We start from the raw sequence: 10,477 nt of genomic DNA on the forward strand, positions 1-10,477 counted from the left end.
TCAGATTATCTTTGGTCAAGATGACTCTTGTGTGGACGAACCACATAAAGATCTTGATTCAGAGAGGAACTTTAATCTTTCATATGTGTAAAGACCTCGACAATGGCCCGGAATCAATTAAGTTTAAATACATAGATTTCACAGAGAATAATCAATTCGTGGTTAACTTCCAACTAATTTTATCTGGCTTGTCTGAAAGTTGAACACCCATCAACCTACGGGCTAGGTGTAACCAAGCATTCCAACGTTCCCCTACAAGAGATCTCCTAAATTAGATGTTAAGTGGTATCGAGTTTAAGACTGCGACTACATAATCCTCTTTACGTTGCACAATACTATATGCAGAAGGGTATTGTAAAGCTAGAGGCGTCTCCCCTAGCCATGTGTGCTCCCAGAATCTAGTAGTGGTACCACTACCAATTAGGAACTTCACCCGCTGGAAGAAAGTTACTTTTGTCTTCATTAATCCTTTCCAAAAGGGTCAGTCCGTTGGCCTTGCATTCACCTAGGCCAAAGTCTTAGTATGTAGGTATTTATTCTGCAAGATTTGTACCCACATGCCTTCGGTCTCAGTCGATAGTCTGTATAGCCATTTGCTAAGAAAACATCTATTCTTGACCTCTAAATTCTCGATCCCTAATCCACCCTAGTATTTTGGTCTATACATGATATCCCATCTAGCCGGTCTATATTTCTTCTTGGCCTCATCGCTTTGCCAGAAGAATCGTGATCTGTAAAATTCTAATCTTTTCCGTACCCCCGCCGGTACTTCAAAGAAAGATAGGAGGAACATCGTCAAACTCGTCAAAACCGAGTTAATTAACACCAGCCGCCCTCTGCAAGACATTGGCTTGCCCTTCCAGCTTCTTAATCTTTTTTCAAATCTATCTTCAATACATTTCGATTCTTTGTTCTTTAACCATCTATGATGAATTGGGATCCCTAGATAACTGAACGGTAAGGATCCCATTTCACAACCGAACAAGTTTATGTAATTGTCCTGTTCCTCTTTAGCTCTCCAAAAGCAGAACAATTTGCTTTTATTGAAATTGATTTTGAGCCCAGACAGTTGCTCAAAAAGGCATAAAATAAGCTTAATATTCCTAGCTTTTGCAAGATCGTGTTCCATGAAAATAATAGTATCATCTGCCTATTGTAGGACGGAGACGCCCCCCTCTACAAGATGGGGAATGAGACCTCCTACTTGGCCACTCTCTTTAGCCCGACTAATAAGTACTGCCACATATCCGCTACAATGTTAAACAGCACAGGAGACATGGAGTCCCCCTGTCGCAACCCCTTATGTGTCTGGAAATAATGACCTGTGTCATCATTGACCTTTATCCCGACACTGCCTTTCTGTATGAATGAATCCACCTGAGATCTCCAGGCTTCGTTGAACCTCTTCATACGTAAGGCTTGCTGTAGGAAGGGTCATTTGACATTATCATATGCTTTTTCAAAATCCACTTAGAAGAAAACCCCATCTAGTTTCTTGGAATGGATTTCGAGTAATGTTTCATGTAAGACGACCACCCCTTCTAGGATTTATCGTCTTGGCATGAAAACAGTTTGAGTGGGTTGCACAACCGAATGGGCTATCTGTGTCAACCTATTCGTGCCAACCTTTGTAAAGATCTTAAAGCTTACATTGAGAAGACATATCGATCTAAACTGCTCAATGCAAACAACTTCCACCTTCTTTGGCAACAACATTATTGTTCCAAAATTGAGGTGAAACAAATTTAAGTGGCCTTTGAACAAATCATGGAACATAGGAAGAAGATCTCTCTTTATAATATGCCAGCATTTTTGATAAAGTTCCGCCGGAAACCCATTTGGCCCGGGAGCTTTATTATACTTCATTTGCGGTATAGCATCGAACACCTCTTTCTAAGTGAATGGGGCAGACAACACCTCATTCTCTTCTAAGTTGAGTTGCGGTATGTTCCCGATCACACTCTCATCAAGAGATACGAAACTTTCTTCGGGCGCTCCAAAATGTTTATTATAATATTTGGAAATGTATAATTTCAAGTTCTCATGTCCTACAATTGTATTAGCTACACAATTTGAAATAGGGGATTTTTAAAAGGGGTGAGCACTACAGATTCCATCACTAGTTTGGATTGTTTCGTATCGATGGGGCTGAGCAGCAAGAAAGTAAACCCTCTGTCCAAATGATGCCCTGATTGATAATACTGGCTATTCAGAAGAGAAACCAGCCTTTTTTTTAGCATGGACAACAGCGCAAAAACAGCCTGATGAACCGCAAGCAAGAAAATTACTGCACAAGATCCTGGATGCTTTGTTGCTTTAGTTTGTTTCATTCTTTCAAGCTTTTTCTTTCTGGTGGCACCATGAAGATATTTGTGCCCAAGGTTTCAAATTGTGTGCCTCAACATAAATTATTTACGCTTGGTTTTAACACAGCAATGCTCCTGGTCCAGTGGCCAGCCCATCTACTCTACGTAACGTGGCTCGCGGGTTCGAATCACCCTTCCAGTTTGGTGCTGCATTCATCTTTGTGAACTTGAAAAACTTTAAAAAGTCAAATTGGCAAAACTACCATTCCATCCTGTGACCGGACTCAGGAAGCTGAATTCATATTCAGCTGGCAGTGCAGGCGTTTGGCTGGACATGAAATCTCTATAGGAAATGAACAGGCAATTCAGTCCGTTTTGGCTCCGGTGCAAAACGCCCGCCACGTCGGACTGACGAAGGGTCCTAACCGGAAACGCCCTGAAACCCGACGGTCCGAAGCAGCTCGTCTTCTCCGTTGGACCGGTGGCAAGTGTTGGTGATTAATATTGAGCACGTCACATTATGAACTAAGCACAATGCAGAATCCGTGCAATTATTGGAAATTGTGAAGATTTTTTCTTGTGAATGGTGAAGAATTTTTTAAAACGATTAATGTTAGAAAATCTGACAATTCTTTGAACAACACGAAGAAACCATCAAAACTATTTTTTTCTAAAACATGTCCATTTGACAGAAACAATATTTAAAATTCCGAACACATTTAGTTTAACGTATAAGACTAATTAATGGGAACATTTTTGAAATTCTGAACATATTTTCGAGAGCACGAACATTTTCTGAAATTCCCAAACATTTTTCTATTTTTGAGAAAAAACTTAAAATCAGGAACATTTTTGACATTCTGAACGGTTTTTCAGAAATCAAGAAAATTTTCTTTAATTGAGTACATTTTTTAAACTTATAAAATAATGGAAACATAACTTTCTTACGGATTTTGAACAATTTTTATAAAGTTGAACATTTATGAAAATTTGAGAACAATTTTTTGGAAACTGAATAAGTTTGTAAATTCAAGATTTTTATTCGAAATGTGTACAATGTTGTAGTTTTGGGACATATGTGAAAACTTAAACATTTTTAAGATTTTGAATAATTTTAGAAAAACTATTTTTTGCACATTCCATAAATTATTTACATTTATGAAGAAACTTGAAAATGAACATTTTGTGAAATTATGAGCAACATTATAAAAAGTTCAAAAGTGTATGAAATTTAAAAAAAATAAACAAAATCATGAATATTTCTTAAAATGGAAAACAAGTTCGAAAAGAAAAAAAGAAAGAGAAAAAGGAAAAAATGAAAAAGAAAGGGAAACAAATGAAAGAAAAGGAAAGAAGAAAATGAAAGAGAAAAACGAAAACACACACATTGTTTAGGGATAACAAAATAAAACTGTAAACCCAGTGAAACAAAATATGTAACTGGATCCGTGTCCACGGTGGCGTAGACTGAGCCCCAATTAGCGCAAGCTCCTTGCCGACGGCGGCATAGACCGAGCTCCGCTCGGGGCAAGCTCAATGTCGATGCTAGTGGTAGACAGTGCGCCGCTTGGGGCAAGCTCCATGTCGATGGTGGTTGACGGCGCTCCGCCTCGGGCGAGCTTCGAGATGGTGTAGAAGATTCCCGACTTTAGGTGAGCTCCGTATCGACCACGGTCCACGAAGCATGCCGGCCTCAGGCTTGCTGAGAGGCCATGTAGAAGGCAAGCGCCTTTAGGCAAGCTCCGCGACGGGTGCGGTGTAGATGTCTCCACGCCTTGGACGAGCTCAGTGTGAGGTGAGGTGTAAACGGAGCCCTGCCTTGGCAAACTCCATAATAGGGGCAAGTTGGACGACTAGCGCGTCGAAGCGGCCCAGAGCGCCACCTCCGCTGCTAACGAAATCGTCGCCTCACGGTTACGACAAGGCGTGCTGACATGTCAAATGACGCACCACTGACAGTGTGTCGAACAACACGTGTCGCCGAGTCTCAGTGGGCCCATGGCGCCTGCATGGACCGGCAAAATGGCAGCGAGCAAAGCTTTGCAATGCTGCGAAGCCTTGCCCAGGCATTACCGATGGTGACATCTTCGGCTTCGGTTGAGCCCGACGCGAGTGACTAGCTAGGTATTGTGGCCAGAGTGCGCCGAGTGAGTTGAACGACATGTGCCGTCGAGTCCCGTTCATGATGATGTTGCTGAGGGAATAGACGGCGGAGGGTGCAGCAGGGACAGCGAATGGACGGCGGCCCCAGTACGTTGTCTTCTCACGTGGAGGATGCACCGGGGGTTGCGCATGGGCGACAACCCCAGTTATATTTCAGTCATCGACCTCACGGGAGTCGTCGCCGGTGGTGATTCCAACGTGAAGGTATTGCCCGGGCTGTACATGAATGGCAACCATGGCGCGTTGTCACTGGTGGTGAGTCCAGCACGAAGGAATAACCGGGTTTGCGAGTGAACAGTAACTCCAGCGCGGGCACCACTGCCACTTGAGGTCGCTTCTCTGCTAAGCTAGCTAGGCTGCCCCTTCTAACTTACTAATTAACTAATGCAACCTGAGTTACTACTGACTACATCGTACACCGGGTCATTTTCTTTGTAGGAGTAGGTGCGTGAGTGAGCAAGAGATTTATTAGTCTATCCGGGATTGGATGTTAAGTGTCACAACTTGAAGATGCTCCTGATTTTAAATCTGCAAAAGGTAGTCTCTTGTCTTGCTCTCTGCCATATAGTTGGTAGCTAGCTCACCAGCCCCTTGCAACTAACAAATGACGCCTTCACTAAGTAGTTAGTGGGGTTTGGGTGGGGGGTTTTGCGTGTGAGGAAGAGAGAGCGGACAGGAATGAGCGAGGGAGTTCGAGGCCAAGGGGGCACTTTTTATTGGCTTGCCTGGGGTGTCGGCGCCATGGCTCTGCTGCGTGCGAGGTATTACAAAACTGTTCTCATATTCTCCTTTATTTTCTAGTTTTGCATCAAACCACTAAACATTAAGTGTGTGACCATACAAGTTCAGTAATATGTAGACATGACCCGGAAAATCTTCCGGTCAATAATCAATACCTGGATCAGGACACCAATACTGATTCCCACATACACAATGTTATAAAACCCAGGCGAGACTTTTATTGCCGATACATTTCCATTTGGTTCATGATAGCTAATAAACCCAGGTGTGACTTTTATCAGTATCCTTGCGAAGCAACAACATGATCACAATACCAAGTTATCCTTGTTACCGGTTTTGTTTTTGTCTCGCATTTCCTTATTCAGCACCCCATGATCATGTCACATTGTTACCCATTTTATAAAATGAATGACGGATTTGGAACATGATGTGTTATTCATGTTGTATTTGTACTGTTATGAACAACTTGTGCAATCTCTGAGTTTATTTTTATAATGGGAGACTGAAATGATGGGCTTGAGCAATGGTGTTGGATGTTTCTTTTGGGTGTTGGATTATTGATATGAACAACCATAAGGATAAGTGTCGCATTATATGAAGTATGGAAGTGTAATTGCTATGTATATTCTCTATTAAAACATGGGATATACTACCATTGTTATGTGACTGAGGGCAAGTTATAGCTGTTACCGGGTTGAGATACACATTCTCTATTACCGGGTTAGGCAGGCGGGGCATGCAGCACGCCACACTTCCTATCTAGTAGAGATAAGAGCCTGGTACATGAAATAATCCGAGTACACAAAGGTTACCCCCATCATAATAAGGAATTTGACAGCACTACTGACGACAACGGAACAAATTATAACTGTTATGATAGCAAATTAAAAGGTCTACTTGTATGCAGAACATATGTTAGGGGAACAAATTACACAAATGACGTGCGGAGTGTAGCGGGGAAAACTGTCATATGAGCTTGCTTGCGGAAGCGCTGGGAGTCTCCTGTTTCATAAGGGTGACGGCGCGCTCGAATTGCGCCCAGCGCTGGTCCAGGGTGCCATTGTACCCAATGGACATGCGAATGAGGCCCGGAGAGATGCCGGCGCGGGCGCGGTCGTCGGGCGCCATCTCACTGCTGGTGCTGTTCCCGGAGCAAGACATGAGCGTCTGGTAGTAGCCGAGGCTAACGGCCATGAGGCCGAACTGGGTGGTGTTCTGGAGGTGGTACATGAGGCTGTTGGCCCTCTCTTCGGTGCCCATGTCCACGCACAGCATCCCGCCGGCGCCGTAACCCGGGTTGCCCATGGCGGACAGCCGGTCGTGGTGCGGGTGGTCCGGAAGGCCAGGGTACCTAACCTGGAGGCCCAGGAGGCGCATCCGAGTGGCGAACTCGGCGGCGCGGCGCGAGTGCTCTTGCATTCGTAGCGGCAGGTGAGGAAGACGCCCGGCAAGCTCGGACGCCACCTTTGCGTTCATTGTGGGGCCCAGGAGCATCAGTGCACCGTCCTGCAGGTCCATCATCGCTTTCACCAGGCTCGCTGGACCGCAGATCGCACCTGGAATTCAACTCCGTCAATAGCTTCACTAAGGTGAAGCCTATGTCCTATGTTTACTAAGGTGTACGCTTGTATTGCATGCATATTACTATAATTGTATGACTTTGAGATCGAGTACGGGATGGGCATCGATCCATCCTTACCGGCGATTATATCGGCGCATCCGCTGATGAACTTTGACATGCTGTGGACGACGACGTCAGCGCCTAGCCGCGCGGGCGAGACGACGACTGGGGTGAAGGTGTTGTCCACCACCAGCTTGGCCCCGGCCTCGCACGCCAAACGCGCCAACATCGGGATGTCGGCAACGGCAAGTGTTGGGTTCGACATAGTCTCGACGAACACCACCCGCGTCTCCCCTGGCTTCATGGCCGAGCGTACGGCCACCTCGTCGTCCATGTCCACGAACGTCGTGTGCACGCCAGAGGTGCGCGGCAGGAATTGGGACAGCAGGGCATGGGTTCCGCCGTACAAACACCGCGATGCCACCACGTGCCCGCCAGCGCCCACCAGCTGCATCAGCACGGACGAGATGGCCGACATGCCGGACGCCGTGCAGTAGGCGGCCTCGGTCCCCTCCAAGGCCGCCATCTGCCGGCCCAGAGCTAGCACCGTCGGGTTGAAGTGGCGGCTGTAGATGTACAGTTGGTCGCGCTCCGGGCCTAGCTCCCCTGTGAAGAGCCGGCGTAGGATCTCCGGCTCCATGACTGTGAACGTGGCTGAGGCCTCAATGGACATGTTCACGCCGCCATGCTCGCCGAACTCGTGACGCGCCACGGCTAGACCCACCGCCGGGTCCGACTCGGACTCCCCGTGACGGGCTTTGGGTCCCTTGTCGTTGCCATCGACGAAGCTGGCCTTTGGTGGTGGTGGCCGCTTGAGGAGGGCGAGGGGCTGTGCCGTAGCGAGAACATGAGCCATTGGGATTTGGGGATGGACGTGTTTGCAGTTTGTAAATCTGACCCTACGTGTTCAGGGGTATGGCCGGCCGGTGTATATTTGTAGGAGGGCACTGTGATCATCACCAATTCACCATCTGGCTGGGAGTTGGTGAACCTTTCACGTACGTCAATAACACGTGCTATTGCAAGCTACGCATGCATGCATCACTATTTAAGCAGTCTTGCTAAGTCTTACTATGAGTTTGATGCTGTGTTCATGAGATCATCCATTGAGATCCGTGTAAATTTTCGTTTGCAGATTTTCGTTTTTATTTCTTACTAGCAAAAAGCCGTGCATTGTAACGGGAAAAAAGGAAAGAAACACCCATTCTAACCCAATAAATTAAATAAGTGACGTTGCAATAATTTATATACCAGAAAATGTGTAATCAAAAGGAGAATTTATAACCCCTAGAAAAAAGGACAATTTATAAGGTAGGACGCGAAACACATATTTTTTAGTCCGTCCTGTGTGCCCTAACTTGTGAGTTTGAATTCAACTCTTCCATATTCGGTGAAACTTCTTTCGTTGAGCTAAGTATAAATCTTCAGATCTACATTAAAAGTTTCAACAGTTTCCACGCACCCTAGCCATTTCTTTTCCATCCTTCTCTTTTTCTTCTTCCTTTTCTAATTTCTACGAAAGGAATTTAGAGAGAGAGAGAGAACAACATCAGTAGTGCACAACCTATCTAGCCTGCCAAAGGCCCACCGTCATCCACTCCTAATCCCCTTACCTAGCCCGATCCCCTCCACTCTCTCTCGATTCCCCCACTCCCCCTCGTCTAATCCACCTCGCGCCGCTAGGAGAGAGCCCCGCTCGATCCCCATCTCCACGACTCCGCCCTCCCATGTTGCCTGCATTTGCCGCGCCATCAGAGCTTGCCGGCTGGAAATCCTATCTCTCCTTGCCCGCGCCTCATACATCGTGATGTGAGCTGCGTGTCTCATGGCCGCAAACACCATGGCCGGACGCTGGGTAGCCCCTGTGCGACCTTCTCCATCGTGTCGACCTCCCGCGCCAACGTCCTCCTCGCGGGCTACAGGTTCATCCGCGAGCTCAGTGCCTGTTGCTCCACCATCACCCACTGTCGGTGCCAAAACCGACGGATCTCGGGTAGTGGGTCCCGAACTGTGCGTCTAATGCTAATGGTAACATGAGGCGGGGGACACAATGTTTACCCAGGTTCGGGCCCTCTCGATGGAGGTAATACCCTACTTCCTGCTTGATTGATCTTCATGATATGAGTATTACAAGAGTTGATCTAGCACGAGATCGTAGAGGCTAAACCCTAGAAGCTAGCCTATGATTATGATTGTTGTTGTCCTACGGACCAAACCCTCCGGTTTATATAGACACCGGAGGGGGCTAGGGTTACACAGAGTCGGTTACAGAGAAGGAGATCTACATATCCGAATTGCCAAGCTTGCCTTCCATGCAAAGGAGAGTCCTATCCAGACATGGGACGAAGTCTTCAATCTTGTATCTTCATAGTCCAACAGTCCGGCCAAAGTATATAGTCCGGCTGTCCGAGGATCCCTTAATCCAGGACTCCCTCAGTAGCCCCTGAACCAGGCTTCAATGACGATGAGTCCGGCAGGCTGATTGTCTTCGGCATTGCAAGGCGGGTTCCTTCTCGGAATACTCCATAGAAGATTTTGAACACAAGAATCGTGTCCGGCTCTGCAAAACAAATTCCACATACCACCGTAGAGAGCACAATATTCCACAAATCTAATCTGCTGACAACTTTTCATAGCGTGACGTCACGCCTCGGCCCGGTCTTTATTCGAACCGTTTTTCACAACTAGCCACTACACGTGCTGCGAGGCGGTTTTATTGGCACGTCTTGTCGAAGCAGAGATCGTGTTCCCCTTATCACAGGATTCTCATCAATACAGGTGTGGGTAACCCAACCGCGCTTGTTTAATATGACTCCTCGACTTTAGGCAAGTCCCAAACGGTCACGCGGGGGACGCTTGATATTCGTCCTCTTTATAAGGGGCCAAGGCCTGTCCTTTTCTTCCCACGCTCGATCCTCCCCCTCCCGCACCTCGAGTTCCAACACCCAAGGCTCAAGCTAGGCACTTCGACCCTTCAACCATGTCCGGATCCAGCCTTCAAGGCCGGTGGATGGCCTCCTCTGTCACAGAGGAGGATATCAAGAAGCTTAGGGAGGCCAGGTATCTCACCGCCGAAATCCCACACAGGCTGCCTGCTCAAGGGCAGGCCATCCCCACTCCCAAACCCAACGAGAGTTTTACATTTATTTCCCACTTCCTCTGAGGGCTAGGTTTTAGTCTTGATCCCTTCGTGAGAGGGCTCATGTTCTATTACGGCCTAGATTTCCACGATCTAGCTCCGGACTCCATCCTTCACATCTCGTCGTTTATCGTCGTGTGTGAAGCCTTCCTCCGCATCACCCCCACTTCGGCCTATGGCTCTAGAAGGTGATCGACGGGCGTCACACGGAGTGCGGAGGCGCTATAATAAGCAAAGGCACCGATGCCCCATGGCCAAAAGGTTCCTTCATAGAAACTTCTGACTTATGGCAACGGGAGTGGTTTTACATCACAGCTCCCCGAGGTACAAAGCGGGGGGCCGCTCCAGCGTTCCGCTCGGGCCCTCCGCCGCAGCTGGTGTCATGGGTCAACAAGGGGCTGAACTGGGGGCTAGTTAATGACGTGCTGACATTGCAAAGCCGCATCCGAGACCTTCTTAAGAAGGATGTCAGTCTTGTCAAGATAATGCAAGTAATGCTGGTTCGTC

General features: G+C 47.2%; 1 protein-coding gene across 1 annotated transcript; it reads right to left on the reverse strand.

Annotated features, from left to right (window-relative positions):
* Window positions 1–6,176: 6,176 nt before the first annotated feature.
* Window positions 6,177–7,687, reverse strand: LOC123134874 (methionine gamma-lyase-like). Its single transcript, XM_044554029.1, has 2 exons — window positions 6,910–7,687; window positions 6,177–6,766 (listed from the first exon to the last, which is right to left on the reverse strand). The coding sequence occupies exons 1-2, from the start codon at window positions 7,685–7,687 to the stop codon at window positions 6,177–6,179; spliced, it is 1,368 nt and encodes a 455-aa protein (XP_044409964.1).
* Between the last annotated feature and the right edge of the window lie 2,790 nt (window positions 7,688–10,477).

Source organism: Triticum aestivum, chromosome 6B (genome assembly GCF_018294505.1).
Source record: "Triticum aestivum cultivar Chinese Spring chromosome 6B, IWGSC CS RefSeq v2.1, whole genome shotgun sequence".
Taxonomy (NCBI): domain Eukaryota; kingdom Viridiplantae; phylum Streptophyta; class Magnoliopsida; order Poales; family Poaceae; genus Triticum; species Triticum aestivum.